The sequence below is a fragment of the Rhinoraja longicauda genome, chromosome 28, assembly GCF_053455715.1.
Source record: "Rhinoraja longicauda isolate Sanriku21f chromosome 28, sRhiLon1.1, whole genome shotgun sequence".
NCBI classification, from domain to species: Eukaryota; Metazoa; Chordata; class Chondrichthyes; order Rajiformes; family Arhynchobatidae; genus Rhinoraja; species Rhinoraja longicauda.
This window is the reverse complement of record NC_135980.1, coordinates 3,786,187-3,807,436: the sequence shown is the minus strand read 5'-3', so window position 1 is coordinate 3,807,436 and position 21,250 is coordinate 3,786,187. Positions and strand designations below refer to the sequence as shown.

At 48.5% G+C, this 21,250-nt stretch overlaps 1 protein-coding gene across 2 annotated transcripts in view; it reads left to right on the top strand.

The window, feature by feature from the left end:
- Positions 1–2,680: 2,680 nt before the first annotated feature.
- LOC144607247 (ephrin-A5-like) overlaps positions 2,681–21,250 on the top strand; it is a 452,231-nt gene continuing 433,661 nt past the window's right edge. For both annotated transcript variants that reach the window (XM_078423946.1, XM_078423945.1), the window contains exon 1: positions 2,681–2,891. In XM_078423946.1, coding sequence (XP_078280072.1) covers positions 2,773–2,891 — 119 coding nt within the window. In that variant the 5' untranslated portion in view covers positions 2,681–2,772. The remainder of the gene's footprint in view (positions 2,892–21,250) is intronic.

The following is a 21,250-nucleotide window of genomic DNA, read 5'->3' as shown; positions in this document are numbered from 1 at the left end:
GGACAGGAATGAGACGGAGTGCGAGTTAGACTTCAGGCAGCAGAGGGGGCTTTTCCTTAAAAAACCTTCTGGCAGGTGTAAGGTGAGAAGCTAACACGATAAGCGTTGGAACAGTCGACAGACGAAAAGCTCTGCGCTCACCTTTTCTCTGAGCTGCAGAATAATTGCGATTGTTTGCATGTGTGTGTGTGTGTGTGTGTGTGTGTGTGTGTGTGTGAGAGGGCGCTGAGATTAACTAGTTCTAAAGAAGAGTAAGGGGTTATCTTGTTTTTGAACGAAGCACATTTAAAAAAAAACCCAAAATGGCATTATTTCAGTGTCCGGAAATAACCCAATTAAATCCCGCATCCCCCTTTTTCGACATTTTCAACACTATTCGGTATTTCGTGTGCGAATAAATCCTTTTGTCGGGTAGATTCGCCGCTGCTGCTGTAAATGTATGAGTGTTTTCCCGGTGGAGAGGCGCTGCCTCGGAAGCATGCAGAAAAGATAATTCCCCTGTAAGGAAGGAATCCGTGTACAATTATCCTGACCCAAAAAAAGAGCTGGAGCGAAAACACACACAGGCGCACACGATCCCACCGACATGCTCTCCAAGGAAGTGGGGAATGGATTTGATTTCAAGTTAGCAGAAAAGTCCAGGGTTTGTGAGTGTGATGCACGAAATTGTGCTCGGGAGGTGGGGACGGCAAAATAAAGCAAACTGATATAGATGCTGGTTTAAACCGAATATAGACACAACAAGCTGGAGTAACTCAAAGAGTCAGGCAGCATCTCTGGAGAAAATGAACCGGTGACGTTTCGGGTCGAGACCCTTTTTTTTGCAGACAGAGGAAGGGTCTCGACCCAAAACGTCTCCAGAGACGCTGAGTTACTCCAGCTTTTTGTGTACAAATGCTGGAGTAACTCAGCAGGTCAGGTAGCATCGTTTCGGGTCGAGACCTTTCTTCAGACTGAAACGTCGCCCATTCCTTCTCTCCTGAGATGCTGCCTGACCTGCTGAGTTACTCCAGCATTTTGTGAATAAATACCTTCGATTTGTACCAGCATCTGCAGTTATTTTCCTACACCAGCTTTTTGTGTCTATCTTCTGATGATCTGAAGGTTTCGGGTCTGAAGAAGAGTCTCTCACCCGAAACGACACCTTTATTTTTACTCCAGAGATGCTGCTTGTCCCGCTGAGTTAACGTCAGCTTTTCGTGTCAATCTATGAGATATTTGCTGCGTTGGGATATTAGTTTTTAAAAAAAATGTATTTTTAAGTATCAGAGAATTCTTGCAGTAGAGATGGGAACATAGGGATGGGAGCAAGTACTCAGGGACCAAGGACCAGGGTGGCGAATCAGTGGAATTCTTTGCCACAGAAGGGTGTGGAGGCCAAGTCAGTGGATATTTTTAAGGCAGCTGTCAGAGGTTATGGGAAGGCATCCCCGCGGTTAGGCGGGAGAGATAGAGCAGCCATGATTGAATGGCGTAGACTTGATGGGCCGAATGGTCTAATGCTACTCCTATCACTTATGGCCTTCTGACCAGGTCCCAAGGAAGGACCCAAGGACCAATGATCCAAGGATCAAGGGGCCCAAGATCCCAGTACCAAGGGACCGAGGACCAGGGACCCAAGATACCAGGGACCGAGGACCAGGGACCGAGGACCAAGGACCAAGGGACCAGGGACCAGGGACCAAAGACCAGGGACCCAAGATACCGAGGACCAGGGACCCAAGATACCGAGGACCAGGGACCCAAGATACCAGGGACCAAGGACCAGGGACCAAGGACCAGGGACCAGGGACCGAGGACCAGGGACCCAAGATACCAGGGGACCAGGGACCCAAGATACCAGGGTCCAAGGGCCCAGGGACCAAGGACCAGGGATCCAGGGACCAAGGACCAGGGACCCAAGATACCAGGGACCAAAGATACCAGGGACCCAAGATACCAGGGACCAAAGACCGGGGACCCAAGATACCAGGGACCAAAGTCCAGGGAGCGAGGACCAGGGAGCGAGGACCAGAGACCGGGGACCCAAGATACCGGGGACCCAAGATACCAGGGTCCAAGGGCCCAGGGACCAGGGATCCAGGGACCAAGGACCAGGGACCCAAGATACCAGGGACCAAAGATACCGGGGACCCAAGATACCAGGGACCAAAGACCGGGGACCAGGGGACCCAAGATACCAGGGACCAAAGTCCAGGGAGCGAGGACCAGGGAGCGAGGACCAGAGACCGGGGACCCAAGATACCGGGGACCCAAGATACCAGGGACCCAGGGGCCCATGGATCCAGGGATCCAGGGACCAAGGACCGAATGTAACAGCCGGCGGCAGCGGCGCTTTTATTGGTGCCGCTGAGCCAGCTCGCATTGTGACATCATCCAGCAAGTCTCCTCCCATTGGCTGGGGGCCTCCTCCCGAGCCGCCACTCAAGCGAAGGTCCCGACCCCCGCGGAGGGAGGGGGCGGGGCTCGGAGTCCCGCCGCTCCGATTGGCCATAGGCCTCCGCGGCGCGGGAGGGGCGGGCGGCCCGCCCATTGGCCGAGGGCGCGTTCATTCATAAATGTCCCTCCCTCCCGCCAGCAGGGTAGGTTGCGCGAGTGTAGTAGGGGTTGGATTCACTTCCAAAAAAAGCTGGTCTTGTTGAAAGTTGGTGGCACTGGCACCGTATGGAGGAGGAGGCGGCGGCGGCGGCTGTGGCTGTGGCTGCTCCAGCTCCAGGCTTCCATCTGCAAGACTGTGTGTGTGTGTGAGAGAGAGAGAGAGAGAGCTCGACGATGAACGTGGAGGTGGCTGTTCTGCTCTTCCTGGCCCTTTGGGTTTGTGTTTGGACGGAAGATTCCGGGAAAGTAGTTGCTGACCGCTACGCCGTGTACTGGAATAGCACCAATCCCAGGTAAAAAAACAAATGCATTGTACACATCAGGGGGAGAGGGAAGGCTGGCGTTTGTATTCCGGTATGCACGGTTCAGAAACAATCCGCCTGTCGTCTCATGCAATACCTGGTTTACAGATCAATTCACAGCAGTTTTTTCGCTCTGTTTGCATTCCAGGGTTCTCAAATCTTTCCGAGCCAGTTATCTTTATTAATGCAAAATGTCCTTGCAATGATAAACCTCCCTGCTGTTGTGAAATGTGTATATACATGTAACTCTGTGCACGCAGTTGTCTCTGGACCTGGTCATTTCAGATGTCTGAGACTGATGTTGAGACAAGTCTCGCTCACTCAAGGCTCCTGCTTCTGACCCTGCATTCGCTTGCACGCAAGACGCAGGCGAAAACTTGGGGATCGTTCCGATCTCACCTCAAACCGCGAGTGCCCTCTGGCCAAAGAAAAACAATTGCGATCGCAGCCGATTCCTGCAACCTTTGCACTAAAGTAAAAGGAAACACCAGCGACGCGGTCGTTTAGAAAGGTGCGCGGTCACTGAATAACGACAGCTCTCTGGAAAGCGGAGCATCGTGTGTGTGTGTGTTAAACGGGCAGATTTGTGTGGGGATTGTGCTCAAGAGGGAGAACTGACAGGCAAAACGCGGCCGATCGGGCGGAGATACTGCAGTAACAAGACCCATGTACCAAGGCGAACATGTTTTTCTTATCCCTGATCTAATTTGGAGAATCTTCAAACGGATGTTCTTAGGAAACCCTTAAATCACTGGGTTTGTAACTTCTTCCCTGCAGTTTATGGGGGTGGGGTGGGGTGGGGAGGGGGTTGGATTAGGTGTGGGGGGGTGGGGGAGGGTGGATGGGGGGGGGGGGGGAGTGGGGATTGGAAGGGGTGTGTGCGTTTGTTGAGCAGAAACGCTTTCATGTTAGCGTGGGGAAGCAAGCGGCGGTCTCTTCCGTTTAAACTTTTGTTAACTGAGTGCTCTCTGCCTGTTTGCCACATCCCCCATCCCCATTGGGCGCCATTCCTGCTTTTAATGGGTGGGGGAGTTAGACATGACAAGGCTCCAGGAACACGCGTTCCTTGGAGCTTAACGCCGGGATGGCTCGACTGCTTCGTGTTATCAGTCAGTCTAGAGTGCTGTGTGATCTGATTACCTGCTCCCGAGAACGGGCTCCGCTGCCCATTAGCGAGGCGAAGTGACAGGGGTTCGGGTCTCCTAATAATATAACACAGATTTGCTGCCTCGAACCCGCATTTCACAAAAGGGGGAGGTGGAAGGAAAGTGGGGAAGGTCGCTTGCGTGAACACAAATGAACCACACACCCAACGTGTGTGTGTGTGTGTGTGTGCGCTCCCTTTCAAAGACACTGCTTAATTTCTCAGCAATTTAGCTGCTGTGAAGAATTCCTTGCAACCGGCCCCTCACGGGTTAACGTCTACACACCGTGGAAAGGTTTTGCTTTTGGAGGTAGAGTTAGTTGTCAGAGAGTGGGGGGGAAAAATCCCCCCACCATGTGCAGTCTTTGTGATTTTATTTTTGGAGTTGATTTTTATATCGAGAGCGGGAGAGTTGGAAGATATTTTCACTGACGTTCAAACAATCTTCAATAGTTTACCCGGGGTCCCGTAGCTAATATAAAAGGGGCGCCGTAATTCACCAGTGTAGCAATCCAGCCTGTTGCTTAGATTTTCAATCCGATCTCCCCCTCCCCCCCCCCCCCCCCCCTCCCTCTCCCCCGATAACCTGAAACAAGACTTGGAAAATAGATATAATCCATTTCTAAGATAGTCGTTGCAATTCCGGGGATTGGGACAAAGAATCCCAGTCTTGGGACTGGCGTTGGAGTTTGCACTTTTGCACAAAAGACAATATTTAGGAGGGAAGGAACTGCAGATGATGGTTTAAACCGGAGATAGACGTTGGAGTAACTCAGCGGGTCAGGCAGAATCTCTGGAGAGAAGGAATGGGAGACGTTTCGGGTCGAGACCATTCTTCAGGCTAGTTAAGGGGAAAGGAAAACGAGAGATATGGACAATGAAGTAGAGAGATACAGAGCAATGAATGAAAGATATGCAAAAATAAAAAGTAACGATGAGTAAGTAGGTCGGTTCACACCTTTCTCAGTTGATTATGGACTAGCATTTTCTTTGTGCACTGAGGCAGTCAGGACTAACTGAGGCAGTCAGGGCTAGCACCACGAGCACTTTTGGACTCCCGGCGTGACTTCGGCGGAGGGGGTGTGAGGGGTGGAGGAAGGCTGGCGATACTTGTTTAAATGCCAAGCATTTTAAACTCCCGACTCCCACGACTGGCAACAACAAACAGCCGCGCTCCTGAGAAACGTGTCCTCTCTGTTGGCCGCCGCCGGGCCTGTCACCTCGTTGTAGCGAAGATAAAACACAAAAAATGCTGGAGTAACTCAGCGTCTCTGGAGAGAAGGAACTGGGTGGCGTTTCGGGTCGAGACCCCCTTCTCCAGACTGTCCATCTACAGTTCCTTCCTGTACACCTCTTTGTAGCGACTGGGTGAACACTCGGAGCGAAGGCCAGCCCCTGAGTAAGTTTGCGAGGGTCCACCAAAGTGTACTCTGAGAGTGCCCGTCTCTCACTCCCCCTCCAGCAAAACATCTTTAAATAAACCCCCACCGCAAGGCAAGATGGAATTCCTTGCCCCGCTGAGTTACTCTTTTGTGTCTACCTTCAGTTCTAACATTTTTCTAAACCATTGATTCCAGTAAGGAGGTAGGAGATCGTGTTTACCGGCGCGGCGCAACTATTCAACAGTGTCTTTGAGGCAACTGGACCTTTGCCTTGTTAGCCCGCTATAAATCAAACCCAACGCGTTTCAAATCAGCCCTGACTTGAGACGCGTAGAAATGCAGCTTGCATCTGACCATTCAACAAGTCACGGGCAGATTTACCCTCGGTGGTAAATTTTTCCTTTTAAAAAACAGAAGTGGAACAAACCCCTGAACCTTGGACTCAATCTCTCGGCAGAATCCATCACACGACACCTCTACACTTTTACATTTAGTATAAGAAGATAACTGCAGATGCTGGTACAAATCGAAGGTATTTATTCACAAAATGCTGGAGTAACTCAGCGGGACAGGCAGCATCTCGGGAGAGAAGGAATGGGTGACGTTTCGGGTCGAGACCCTTCTTCAGACTGAAGAAGGGTCTCGACCCGAAACGTCACCCATTCCTTCTCTCCAAAATGCTGCCTGACCTGCTGAGTTACTCCAGCATTTTGTGAATAAATTCACTTTTACATTTGTTCGGTATTTTTAGTTTTCCCTCTGAATAAATACATTCAAACTTTTTTTAAAATATTGCAATAAAGATTAGAAAAGACAAAGTAAAACGGACGCCAAATGTTGTCCAGGGTTTCATGGAAGGGAGCGTTCTAATAATCGCTTTCCCACAATCGCTAATAAAATGTTCTGGTCCAATATTGCCTATCCAGAGATGCTGCCTGTCCCGCTGAGTTACTCCAGCATTTTGTGTCTATCTTCGGTATAAACCAGCATCTGCAGTTCCTTCCTACCCACTGCGTTGCTCTCCCTGTCCATAAATGCCCTTATAATTGTCTCCATTCTGATTTATCCGACCTCCCTGTTCCTGGTCCCCGCAATTAAAAAAAATCAAAATCGATAAATATGTTACTAATTTATGTTAATACCGCATTACAAAAATACGTCTCACTAATAATAGCCGGGCAGTCGGTAAATGGCAAAGCTCTCGGTGTAACACGGACTAATTTTGAATTTACAATGCAAATCACTCAGCTAGATGCTGAAACGGTGATACACATCATTATAATAAATTGTTCCTATAAAATTGATAGCCTTGTTCACAGACAGTAGTAATGGGAGTTTTTAATGAAGCTGCCTGTACGCTGTTAATTTATACATGAATCCCATAACAACAGGTTCGTTGACATAAAACACGAGTTTTGATGTTTGTAGTTGTCTGGGGCTCTTTCTACTCTGACGGGCTGGGGTGTTGGACGATGCGTTATAAATCATGCACACACACACACACCAATTTCCCAGCAGTGGGGAACTGAAACTAAACAAGCATCTCACCGTCTCGATTTGCATAGTTCCCAGCCCCATGAAGTGAAAAAAAAAAATCAAGTCGGATTCATGGTTATCTCTCTTCTCATTTATTCTTTATTAGGATAATTTATAATCCCAACATCATCTTATTTTGTTAAAACTGTTACCTCTCCTGCTTTAACTGGTGGCGTTAAGAAATTCCGACAGGCATCCAGGATGATTTTGAGTCAGGGTTTTATTAGTAAGCTTTATTGCAGCACTTGTACATAGAATATATAGAGTAAGTGTGGGGTTGAGTGCGTATGTTAGTGAGTGTGTGTGCTTAATTGAGTGCATGTGTGATTGAGTGTGAGTGAACCTGTGTTTGTGAGTGCATGTTTCAACCCGTGTGCGTGTGTTGTGTGTCTGCATATGAGAGTGCGTGTGGAAAGTGCGTGTGTGTTAGTGCATGTGTGAGTGAAACAGTGTGTGTGTGCATTGTATGTGTGCAGCGCGTGTGTTGTGTGTCTTTGCATATGTGAGCGAGTGTGCAAAGTGCACGTGTAAGTGCATGTGTGTCTGCGTGCGTGTGTGTGTGCCATGCGACTGCATGCGAGTATGTGTGTGAGTACAAGCGTGTGTGCGTCGTGTGACCGCGTGTATGTGTGTGTGTGTCTCCGTGAATATGTGAGTGCGTGTGGGTACAAGTTCATACGTGTGTGTGTGTGAGTGCATGTATGTATGTCTGCCTGTGATGGTGTGAGTGTGTGCGGGTGTGTGTGAGTGTGTGTCTTTGGGGAAGGATGTGTTATGGATGAATCAACATCTAATTTTTCAAGGGAGCGTTTGGACCACTGAACGTCACTGGAAGGAAATTACACTGAAGCGGCCCTTAACAAGTACTTTTCAAATGTTATTTGTCATTGTTAATAGTGTGCCGGGGGCTCTCGTAGGTAAATTGAGAAAATATTATACTCATCAGGCACGCCAGCACGATTATGTCACAGATGTTTGAACGTTGGACCCTGCTTTTATTTATTTTTCCCTTATAAAAAATGTTTTCGAGCGAAGGTCGTGAATCTCTTCATTTCTGTTGGCGGGCGGGCGAGCAGGGCACAAGACGGAGTGCAAAGCATCGCTTTTCAAACATGCCATCGCATCTCGGGCGTCCCACCTTGAGCAGTTCAAACCGAACAAAAAACACGCTGATAGAAGCCTAATTATGATAATAAACATCTACTGGTCTCTTCAATTAACAGAGTTACAGTGGGATCTCATTACATGCAATAGTACAGCTTGATACACAAGTCACATACAAGAATGGCCTGATGATTTAAAGTAATTGAATTGGGAACTTGCAAACGCTGAGAGTTTATATAATTCGGTGTTATAGACAGAAAAATTTAGGGTACTGATAATGACGGAAATAATTGTTTTTGCGCAAATTCTGAATTCCTAACTACATTAATTTGAGCGTGTGTGTGCGTGTCAGCATGTGTGTGTGTCAGCGTGTGTGTGTGTGTCAGCGTGTGTGTGTGTGTCAGCGTGTGTGTCAGCATGTGTGTGTGTCAGCGTGTGTGTGTCAGCCGCATGTGTATGAGTATGAGAGTGCGTGTGTGTGTGCTGGTGCATTTGTGTGCACCTTTTGTCGATAATCTACTACAATCATTCGATAACTCATTTTGGATGGAGCTTAGGAAAAGGGTTAAAGTCTTGAGGCAGCTTCATCCTTCTGAATGATAATCGTTGATCTGCTCTTCAGCCCCAGATTTGGTTATCTTTTGATACCCGTTAGAAAATAAAATACTATCGCCCTCACTTTCGAAAGCCTCATTCAAAATACAGCTGCATTTCATTTGGGAAGAGGTGTAGGATTTCACCGGTCTTTGTGCTTAGACGAGATTCCTAATTTCTTTCCTGAATGGCTTGGCTCCTTATTCTTTAATTAGCCCCTCTTCTTCTGAATTTCTGTACCAGGGGAAATAATTTCCCCTTTATCTCCCGCGCTGAATGTGTTTAAACACCTTGGTTATATCGCCCATCAATCTCGTGTTCGCGCAGGGCAGCACGGCAAGTTTATATAAGCTGTCCTCTCAATTAACTCCCAGAGACCCATTGTTGTGTGCGGGAGGCTGCACTTTTCAGGCTGATACGTGTTTGCTGAGATGCTGCGGCCAGGGCTGAGATTTATGTCCATGGACCATGTTTTAAACTGTGTGTGTGTGTGGAAAACTGTACATGAGCTCTTTTGCTTGCCAAGTACATTTTTATCGACGTTTGATATTTCCGATTTTGATCTAAATTCCCTGTAAGGTTGAGATTTTTTGTTTAAACTTTCAGGGGTGGTGGGAAATATAATAGAAGATGTAATTGTTTCACCGAGGAGAGCAAACTAAGGATCATAGCCTAACCTTCTGCTGTGTGTGTGTGTGTGTGTGTGTGTGTGTGTGTGTGTGAGAGAGAGAGAGAGAGAGAGAGAGAGAGTCATGTTCTGGATATCCTGTGCTCCATTTACAATTGTAGATTATAATCATCAAAGATCGCAGCTTCTCTCTTTGATCTAAATATGATTTTAAAACTTGAGACTTCATAAATATGGATCCAGAGGTTTACAGCTGCTGTCCAGGCATTGGGAAGGCCATCCACTAATATGCGCGTTGACCACAAAATACACACTTTGGTTGTTCATTTGAAAGCCTAATGATTTGTTAAAATGCAGAGTGTATTCGGAAGTCTTGCTGACACATCCCTTTCGCGAGAAAGGTTGCGCGTAGATTTAATTGAGACGTACAGAATTATGAGAGGTCTGGATGGAGTAGATAAGAAGGACCTGTTATATTGAGGTCAATAATCAAGAGGCATAGATTGAAAGTAATCAGCGCATAAGCTGGAAAGAGAGTAGAAGACGGAATATCTTCCCACTGGAAGATTGTGAGGGTCTGTATTTCACCGCTTGATGGAGTATAGAAATTGAAACACCCGCTTTGTTTTAAAACACATACTTGAATAGTCTGAGGAAGGGTCTCGACCCAAAACGTCACCCATTCCTTCTCTCCAGAGACGCTGCCTGTCCCGCTGAGTTACTACAGGATTTAGTAAGCCAGCTTCTGCAGTTCCTTCCTACACTTGAATATGTTGTATTTTGCGTTTTTCATATCCGTGTCGGAATATTCCAAAGCATTGTTCAGTCGTTAGAGTAAATCGTGGCGTGGCCACAGTGGGAATGATCGGGGACTCTCTTTTACAGATGTGGTTCACAAACCACCTGGATGCTTGTAACATGCAGGGAGGAACTGCAGATGCTGGTTCACACAGAAGATAGACGCAAAACGCTGGGGTAACTCAGCGGGACAGGGAGCATCTCTGGATGGAAGGAAAGGGGTGGCGTTTCGGGTCGAGACTGAAGAAGGGTCTCGACCCGAAACATCACCCATTCCTTCCATCCAGAGGTGCTGCCTGTCCCGCTGAGTTACCCCTGCATTTTGTGGCTGCCTGAAATGTGGTAAATAGCCACAAAGCGAGAGCTGATAGATGGGACGGGTCTGAATAACCGGTGCTGCCGCCATGCAGTGAATGGTCTCCATCTATGATTCCCTGAATCATTTCTGTTCCCCGTTAGGATGAGTTTTCCTTTTTAGTTGGTCCCGATTTATTTCTCTCTCCCTCTCTTCCCCCTTCGTTCTAACCAAACCGCTGTATCTTTTTTAAAATCTAGAATATAATCAAAATAAACAAACCGCACACAGGTCCCCTGGGACGTTTCTTATCTACATTTTGAGTGCCTCAGTGGGAATTTCCTTTTTGGTTTTACAATGATTGTTTCAGGAAATGAAGGATATTGCGCCCATTAGCTGTGCACTGCCAGGTTTGCTTCACTTGCGTGAGAGGCTGGTGGTTTAGGAACGCCACAGTCACATTTCATAATCATAATCATACTTTATTAGCCAAGTATGTTTTGCAACATACGAGGAATTTGATTTGGCCTACTGTCATACCAATAAAAAGCAACAAGACACACAAAATACATTTTAACATGAACATCCACCACAGCGACTCCTCCGCATTCCTCTCTGTGATGGAAGGCCCAAAAAAGGTTCAATCTTCTCCCCTTCTTTGTTCCTCCGCGGTCGGGGGTCTCGAGCCTTCTGTTGACGAGGCGATCTTGGCTCCCGTAGCCGGCGGTCGGGCACTCCGCGTCGGGGCGATCAAGCTCCCGCATCCAGGGGGATCGCAGCTCCCCCGCGCCGGGCGGTCGGACCCCGAGTCGGGGCTGGTCGAACCTCCTGCGACTTTGGAGCTTCCCGACACCCGAGACTGCGAGCTCCTCGATGTTGAAATCCGCGGGCCACGGTTGGAGCGTCGATCCCAGGCAACGGATCGCAGGCTCCGATGGTAAGTCCATGGCCTCGCGGTGGGGCTCAAAGTCAGTCCCGAGCCAGGCCGCCAGCTCCACGATGTTAGGCCGCAGAGCGACCGGAGATACGATCCGGAAAACAATCGCATCTCCGGCAAGGTAAGAGATTGGAAAAAAAAAAGTTTCCCCCGGCCCCCACCCCCACCCTCCACATAAAACAAACCAGAGAACAGTAACATGTACTAAAAATAACAAAATAGACGAAAAGACAGACGGACCATTGGCGAGGCTGCCACCGCTGACGGCGCCACCCGGTGAGGATTCTGTGCGTAATTTTGCAGCACCTCTGGGTGCACGAGGTTTGGCCTTTCACATCGGCCGTCCCCCCCACACTCTCACAGCGGGCCAAGACACACTCTTCACCGACCCCCGCCACTCCTTTGACCCCCGTGCCCGAAATTTAAAAAAACCCTTGCCGTCCCCCCCACACCCCCCTCCGCCTTTCTCCTCTGCGATATCAGCCTATCTGCATCCGGAAATCTGATCCGTACTCCCGTTAGATCCGCACCTGTCCGGTGGACATCTCGCCAGTCTTCCTGCCTCTAATGTGGATTCATGTAAAATTTAATAATAATAATAATAATAATAATAATAATAGTTAGTTTATTGTCATTCCACTCCTTACAGATCATGCAACGAATGGGACGAAACAGAGTTCCTCTGGGGGCCACAGTGCAATACAAATGCAGAACATATAGACAGGGGATGACAGTGCAGTACAATACCATACAGTACAATACAATTAGACAGTGCAATACAATACATATAGACAGGGGATTAAAGCAGGTATCAGCGGGGCAGGCAGCATCTCCGGAGAGAAGGGAAGGGTGACGATTCGGGTCGAGACCCTTCAGACTGAGAGTCAGGGGTGTGGGAGACTGGAGATATGGAAGGGTTCAGCTGCTTGTTTCCAAAGCTGTGTTCAGTGCTGCACTCCCTTCTGCTCACCGATCTCCAACAACGAGAGAGCAGTCCCGAGCCGCTATCTACCTCATTGGAGACCCTCGGACTATCTTTGATCAGACTTTACCTTGCACTAAACGTTATTCACGTCATTTTCCTTTATCATGTACCAGTACACTGTGGACGGCTCGATGTAATCATGTGTCGACTTTCCGCTGACTGGTTAGCACGCAACAAAAGCTTTTCACGATACATGTGACAATAAACGAAACTAAACCTGTACGTGATTTGCGTTCAGTTTCTTTTTTAGTTTAGAGATACAGCGTGGAAACAGGCCCTTTGGCCCGCCGGGTCCGCGCCGACCAGCGATCCCCGCACATTGACACTATCCAACACCCACTCGGGACAATTTTTACATTTACCAAGCCAATTAACCTACAAACCTGTACGTTCTTTGGAGTGTGGGAAGAAACCGGAGGTCTCGGAGAAAACCCACGCAGGCCACGGGGAGAACGTACAAACTCCGTGCAGACGGCACCCGTAGTCGGGATCGAACCCGGGTCTCCGGCGCTGCATTCGCTGTAAAGCAGCAACTCTACCGCTGCGCCGCCGTGACCATCGATGTCTATTCCACCGATGCCCTGGTTTAAAAATATCTCATCCCACTGTTTATAACACATTTCATCTCCCTACCTCTCTAACCTTCTCAAGCTCTACCACCCTCTGAGAACTGCTTTCCACTAAACTCTGGCCTCTTTTATCACCCGCACTTCTCCATTGTAACCGTTCCATCGACCCTCGTGCACAATCTCCCCAAGGCTCTGGCCTTGCCTGCTCTCCCTCTTTAATCTTCCCTCTGGATTTTAGGTGCTCCTTTTGAATGTGCATTATTTAATAAAATCATTTTGGGTTTTCACAATGCCATTTGCTCGCCTCCCCTTCCTTGTGGTAACTGTTGTTTTTATCCAGCTGCTCCGTGGGTCACCTTGAAACAATTGAACCACATTAAGAATGTTAAATAAATGCAAGCGGTTGATATGATTGCAATATTCTGCTTTGTTGCACATTTGTTAAACTTATTTGAAAAGCAAAATAGGTCAGGCGCTATTTGAAAATGAAAACTTAAAAAAAAATGTATATTGGGAGTAATTTGAAAAAAAAGTTAAACCACACCCCCCCCCCATCTCCCCCCCACACCCCCACCTCCCACCCCCCCCCCACCTTCCTTCCAGCTGTGATGTAGCTTCTAAATCTTTTCCGTGACTATCGATGCATGCTGAGCTTATTGAAGCATTACCTTCAACAGCGCTGGTATTCTGTGCAGAAAGTTTCGACACACGAGAGAGACTGTGCGTGTGATTTTTTAAAACCTTCCCACTTGTGCCTTTGTTAACTCCACCGGTGTGAACAAGCCGAGCCAGCGCCGCCGGAAAACTAACCGCGGCAACAAAAAAAATTAAAATGCCGCGTCGCGGTCGTTAACCAGGAACGCTCTGGGTTCGCGCTTTCCACGGGAGAGCAGGATGGGACCGTTTATTTTCTTCCGGAGAAGCATCCCGCGTAATCGACCTCGTCCGCTCCATTATCACCAGGCACCTTTCATATGGCGGCACGCAAACCCGTCGGGGCGCAGGGGGAAGGTGCGGTTTACAAAGGAAAGAGCGGGGGGGGGGGGGAGAGAAGAGGGCAGCCCGAGCCACTGGGAACAAAAATACTCTGGCAGCTTACAATCAAAATGGAAGTAGTTGAGCTCCGTTAGTCTTACGCTTCCAGCTCCTGTCGGTATTAAATTGCCCGTTACAGGCAAACGTACACCTTATCATGAGCGATGAATTCTCATCCTTCATTCAACCCGTGAACTGTATGAAAGTCATGCCTCGATTTTAAACAGGATAGGTCCCTCCAATTATCTCCAAGGGTACGCCTTTCATTCGTTTGTTCTCTTTCCCCCCTCATACCTCCAGTTGCGCTCTCTGCAAATTGGAGGAACAGCACCTCATAGTTACGTACAACCCAGTGGCGTGAATATTGATTTCTCTGACTTCCAGTAACCCTTGCATCCCCTCTCTCTCTCTCCCCCATCCTGGTCGTCCATCTCGTCTCACTGCCCTCCTGCTTAATTTCACTCATTAATTTCACTCGTTATCACCCGCTCCACAGCCAACAATGGACCATTGTGGGCTCCTCCTTTCCTTGATTATCATTGTTGCCTTTGATTTCTCAATTTGCGTACCCTACATTCATGTTTTCATTCATTCCATTACATTCATTGTCTGAAGAAGGGTCTCGACCGGAAACGTCAACTGTTCCTTCTCTCCAGAGATCGACATCTCTAACTTCAAGTGACCCTTGCTTTCCCCTCTCTCTCCGTCCCTCCCCCACCCTAGTCATCGTACTAGTTTCATTGTCATCCTGTCTGTATCACTCATTATCACCTAGCCCACAGCCAACAATGGACCTCTGCCTTTCCTTGATCATTGTTGCTTGTTGCATATCTTTCATTCATTTTTTTCTGTACCGTCTATATCTCTCGTTTTTCCTTTCCCCTGATTCTCAGTCTGAAGGAGGGTCTTGACCCGAAATGTCACCCAGTCCTTCTCTCCAGAGATGCTGCCTGTCCCGCTGAGTTACTCCAGCACTTTGTGTCTTTCTTCAGTTTAAACCAGCATCTGCAGTTCCTTCCTACACATTACATTCATTTTTTCTTTGTACTTCTTCATGTCTTTAGTTTCCCTCTCCTCTGACTCTCAGTCTGAAGGAGGGTCGAGACCCGAAACGTCACCGATCCCTTTTCTCCAGAGATGCTGCCTGACCCGCTGAATTAGGTTTCGATTTTTTTTAGATTTAGAGAAACAGCGCGGAAACAGGCCCTTCGGCCCACCGAGTCCGCGCCGCCCAGCGATCCCCGCACATTAACACTATCCTACACACACTAGGGACAATTTTTACATATTACCCAGTCAATTAACCTACATACCTGTACGTCTTTGCAGTGTGGGAGGAAACCGAAGATCTCGGAGAAAACCCACGTAGGTCACGGGGAGAACGTACAAACTCCGTACAGACTTTTTACTCCAGCTTTTTGTGTCTACCTCCAATGAAAAAGCCTTTAGTTATGAGTGTAAAGAGACAGCTATGCCGTTGGCACCTTAGAGTTAGAGGCAGTTTACCAGATGGAGCACAGGACTCCCGTTAAACCTGCAGGTGCAATTTGGTTTGTTGATTTGAACAAACCTAGTGGATGCGCTCGATTAGCGACAGAGGCAGGGGCTGAAGAGTTATTGTTCTACCCGGTGCGAACAGACAAACTAATGACTTAAACAGTCGGCAGAATGAGTGTACTGGGGCCTCTACGTTTCCAGCAGAAACCACTGCACTGGGGCAGTACACCGGAGCAGAGTTACATATTGTATAAGAAAATAACTGCAGATGCTGGTACAAATCGAAGGTATTTATTCACAAAATGCTGGAGTAACTCAGCAGGTCAGGCAGCATCTCGGGAGAGAAGGAATGGGCGACGTTTCGGGTCGAGACCCTTCTTCAGACTGATGTCAGGGGGGCGGGACAAAGGAAGGATATAGGTGGAGACAGGAAGATAGAGGGAGATCTGGGAAGGAGGAGGGGAAGAGAGGGACAGAGGAACTATCAAAAGTTGGAGAAGTCGATGTTTGATGAGCAGAGTTTACATTGCCTTTCTGGCTCCATTTTAGCCCCACCGTCCTCATCTTTGGGCACCCAGTGTGCAGGGCAGTTGGTCAAACAGAAAGGATGTCCTGGATGGTTTGCTGCTGGGCCTGGCCAAGCTGGTCATTCGCGGAGCCACGGCGCCAGGGCCCGCTGCCTGCCCCTATTCCTGGGTTACGTCCGTGTGCCAAGGTGCCCCTCAAAAAGGAAACACGGGGTGCCCACGGGCACCTTGGGGGCGTTCCGGGACCGCTGGGCACCGCAGGGGGTTAACTGTACCCTGGATCACATAGTCATTTAGTATTTAGTAATATCTGGTCATTTTTGTATTATGGTGTGCTGCTATTGTCTGTTTTGTAAGTATGATTGTAAATTATTATGATGGGTGGCGTAGAGGTAGAGCTGCTGTCTTACAGCGCCAGTGACCCAGGTTCGATCCTGCCCACTGTGTGGAGTTTGCACGTCCTCCCCACGACCTGCGTGGGTTTTCTCCGAGATTTTCGGTTTCGTCCCACACTCCAAAGACGTGCAGGTTTGTAGGTCAATTGACTTGGTACAAATGTAAAATTGTCCCTAGTGTGTGTAGGGTAGTGTTAATGTGTGGGGATCGCTGGTTGGCACAGACTCGGTGGGCTAAACTAAAAAAAAAATTACATTTAGTTGTGACATTAAAAAATGGGTGTGTAACGTTTCCAGGGGAGCACCCTGATCTATTTATTGTTTTGTCTTCTATGGGGTTTTGCCAGGGGTAACGTCGCTGGCAATTTCATAAGAATTCGGGCGTTAATAACTTGCGCAGTGGAAAAGGTGTTGATAGCAGATCCCAGCAACAACGGACTGGAGGCCATTCTGCCCCTCCAGCTCATTCTGTTGCTGGTCTGGATCGTCTGGGTCTCAACTAGAGAGCGGTGCTCTCCTTAGAAGGATGGGAGGAGATCTTATCGAAACGTATAAGATTATTAAGGGGTTGGACACGTTAGAGGCAGGAAACATGTTCCCAATGTTGGGGGAGTCCAGAACAAGGGGCCACAGTTTAAGAATAAGGGGTAGGCCATTTAGAACTGAGATGAGGAAAAACCTTTTCAGTCAGAGAATTGTGAATCTGTGGAATTCTCTGCCTCAGAAGGCAGTGGAGGCCAATTCTCTGAATGCATTCAAGAGAGAGCTGGATTGAGCTCTTAAGGATAGCGGAGTCAGGGGGTATGGGGAGAAGGCAGGAACGGGGTACTGATTGAGAATGATCAGCCATGATCACATTGAATGGCGGTGCTGGCTCGAAGGGCCAAAAGTCCTCCTCCTGCACCTATTGTCTATTGTCTACTATCTACCTCATTGGTGACCCTTGGACTATCTTTGATCGGACTTTACTGGCTTTATCTTACACTATACGTAATTCCCTTATCATGTATCTGTGGATGGCTGGATTGTAATCATGTATTGTCTATCCGCTGGCTGGTTAGCACGCAACAAAAGCTTTTCGCTGTACCTCGGTACACGTGACAATAAACTAAACTGAACAGTGTACATGGACATAGGCGCAACGTACAATTATACCAAGCCAGTTAGCAGGGAATACCCAGGCAGGTCAGGGGAGAAGGTACAAACTCCGCAAGGACAGCACCCATAGTCAGGATCGACATGGGTCTCTGGTGCTGTAAGGCAGCAGCTCGACTGCTGCACCACTGTGCCAACACTTGTGTTCCTCCAGCTTCAGTAACACAAACGGCTTTGGTCTTTATCACATTGCTGCTGTTGGACCCTTATCCCTTACCATGTGTCTGTACACTCCTGAATCTCGGTAATCCTGTCTGCGTATCTGGCGTCTGAAGAAGGGTCTCGACCCGAAACGTCACCCATTTGTTCCCACCTTCCCCTCAGCCAACAATGAACCTTTCTACATTTCCTTGATGTGGAATTCTTTGCCACAGAAGGCTGTGGAGGCAAAGTCAGTGGATATATTTACAGCAGAGATGGAGAGATTCTTGATTAGTACGGGTGTCAGAGGTAATGGGGAGAAGGCAGGAGAATGGGGTTCGGAGGGAGTAGACTTGATGGGCCGAATGGCCTAATTCATCTTCTATCACATGATCTTATGACCATCGTCAGCTTTAATCTGTCCTTTTCACACCTCACATGCTCTTTGTACCCTTCCATATCCTTCGTTTCCCTCCCCACCAACTCTCAGTCTGAAGAAAGGTCTCGACCTGAAACGTCACCCGTTGCTTCTCTCCAGAGACGTTGCCTGTCCCGCTGAGTTACTCCAACATTTTGTGTCTATCTTCTTGTTTAAACCAGCATCTGCAGGTCCTTCCTACCCCATTGCCCCACGCGGTCTCTTCAGCGGACCAGGTGGGCTGGTTACAACAACGCTTACATCCACGGATCGTATACGGCGGAGGCCAAGGTCCCCAACCCCCAGGTTGCAGTCTCTGTCTTGTCCGCCCGTCTGTCTGACTGTGACATGCAGTTGTCAGAGGCTGTCAGGTAAACTCTGCTCCACTGGTGTCAGGTGCTGGATCGATAACGCATTTTGCAGTCATCAATCAGATTTGCTCTGAGGCTTTTTAGTTGTGGCACAGGCAGGCGAAGGTCTGTATTCGTAGCTGTCTGAATTCGCCATGCAGGAAGGAACTGCAGACACTGGTTTAAACCAGGCGATAAGACACCGAAAGCTGGAATAACTCTGCGGGTCAGACAGCATCTCTGGAGAAAAGGAATAGGTGACGTTTCGGGTCGAGGCTCTTCTTCAGACTGAGAGTCAAGGAGAGATGTAGACGGTGAGATAGAGAGATACAGAACAAATGAATGAAAGATGTGCAAAAAAAAGTAACAATGATAAAGGATACAGGCCATTGTTAGCTGTGGGCTAGGTGCAAATGAGTTACAGACAACGAGAATCAACAAGACGACTTTTAGAAGCTGGTGTGAGTTGGGTGGGGGAGGGATGGAGAGAGAGGGAAAGCAAAGGTTACTTGAAGTTAGAGAAATCAATATTCATATCACTGGGTTGTAAGCTGCCCAAGCGAAATATGAGATGCTGTTGCTCCAATTTGTGTGTGGCCTCACTCTGACAGTGCATGAGGCCCAGAACTGAAAGGTCTGTGTGGGAATGAGAAGGGGAGTTAAAGTGTTCTTTCACCTCCTCTTTCAGAACGTACAGCCAGATAGTTGGCTGACAAAACGCTTGAGCCATTCACTGTTCTGCAGGGAGGCAGAAATCAGGGTTGGATGGGCCGGGGGGAGTGGGGGTGCCAGAGAGGGGTGAACAGTTGTGTAGGATCGTCCAGTCCCCGGTCCCTTCTCTGTGGTCAGTACGCTTTTGCAATGGTCAAAATGTGACCATCTGCTTTTATTGTCACATCACCTTACATACAGTCCAGTGGAGTATTGCCATACCGAAGCACTTCCTCGATTAGCAAAGTGTACAGAAATAGTCGACTCAGCCCACATGCAAGAGGGGCCATTTTGGTGCCATTTTCAAAGTGCAGTCCGCGTTCTTGTTCTCATGAGCATTGCCCAATCCAGGCGAGCCCCAGGCTGCTGTCGGGCCTGTATCACCTTGAATAGCTCCTAGGCCTAACGGAATCAAGGGAGATGGAGAGAAAGCAGGATCAGGGTACTGATTTTGGATGATCAGCCATGATCATATTGAATGTTGATGCTGACTCGAAGGGCCGAATGGCCTGCTCCTGCATCTATTTTCTATGTTTATAAAGCGATGTTCCTCTCCTCGCCCACCCACCGTTGTGCCCTGGGGGGCCTCCTGCAGCCGGCCTCGATGGCACGGTAGACCAGACATTCTCGCAGTAGACCAGAACTCTCCTCTCCTACTGGCCTCGCCTGTCGCGTCCGTGGTCACCGGCTCCATCATCACGTCTTCGCGGTGTTTGCCTATGGATATGTAAAGTTTAGTTTAGTTTAGAGATACAGCGCGGAAACAGGCCCTTCGGCCCTCCGAGTCTGTGCCGCCCAGCTATTCCCGCACTTTATAAGTTCGTACGTTCTAGGAGCGGAAATAGGCCATTCGGTCCATCAAGTCTACTCTGCCATTCAATCACAGCTGATCGATCTTTCCCTCGCAACCCTACTCCTGTCTTCGCCCCCCATAACCCCTGACACCCGTACTAATCCTACACGCACTGGGGACAATTTACAATTATACCAAAGCAAATTAGCCTACAAACCTGTACGTCTTTGGAGTGTGGGAGGAAACCGGAGCACCCGGAGGAAAAACCTACACGGTCACAGAGAGAACGTGCAAACTCCGTACAGACGGCACCTGTGGTCAGGATTGAACCGGGGTCCCTGGCAAAATAAGGCAGCAACTCCATCGATGCACCACCGTGCTGCCCTCAAGGATTAGCAGTTTCTTTTCTTCAATTTCTCTTCCATTTTCATATCATTGAAATCCCCACTGTAGCAGATGCATTCTTTTCAGACCATGTCTACATAAGAAATATCCAGCAAAAGTATGAGTTTTGCCACTTGGTTTGATTTGGAAGAGAGCCCTTTGAGCCATTTTACACTAGTATCAGTTTGACGCTAGGATTGTCTTGTAGTTCATGTACTTTTGGCCCAGTCTCCAAGCAAAGGAATCAGCATTGCAAAATCTAATGTGAAGGAGATGATCAAAAGCAGAACATGCCGTTCATGTCTCCAAGATTGAAAAATTATATTCTACTAGACAAAGTTGGGCCCAAACCTCTCCTGCATTGGTGCAGCACCCTGTCCTCCCCCCTCCCATCCCCCCCTCTCTCCTCAACCCCCCCCTCCCCACTCTCCTCAACCCCCCCTCCCTCTCTCCTCAACCCCCTCTCTCCTCAACCCCCCCTCTCCCTTCTCCCCCACTCCCTCCTCCCCTCCCCCTCCCCTCCTTTTAAACTTTAAAATGTGAATAACTTTAAAAACATAACACCGATTTCAATAAAACGACTTGCATTACCACTAAAGAGACAATGGTGAGTAAGGGTGGGCCTAGAATTGCCTCGCTATCGCGTACCGTTTTGGCTGAAGTTCAGTCACAAACAAGATAACAAACGGGAGTTTTAGTATATAGATGACGTATTTCATTCCAGAAAGTGGATGGTTGATGAAGCAAAATGTTGACTACCACATATCGGCGACGCCAAGCGCAGGCTGGGCGACCGTTTGGCTGAACACCTACGCTGAGTCCGCCTTGGCCAACACCATCTCCCGGTTGCCAAGCACTTTAGCTCCCTCTCCCATTCCCACACTGACCTTTCTGTCCTGGGCCTCCTCCACTGTCAGAGTGAGGCCACACGTAAATTGGAGGAACAGCACGTCAGCTTGGGCAGCGTGTGGT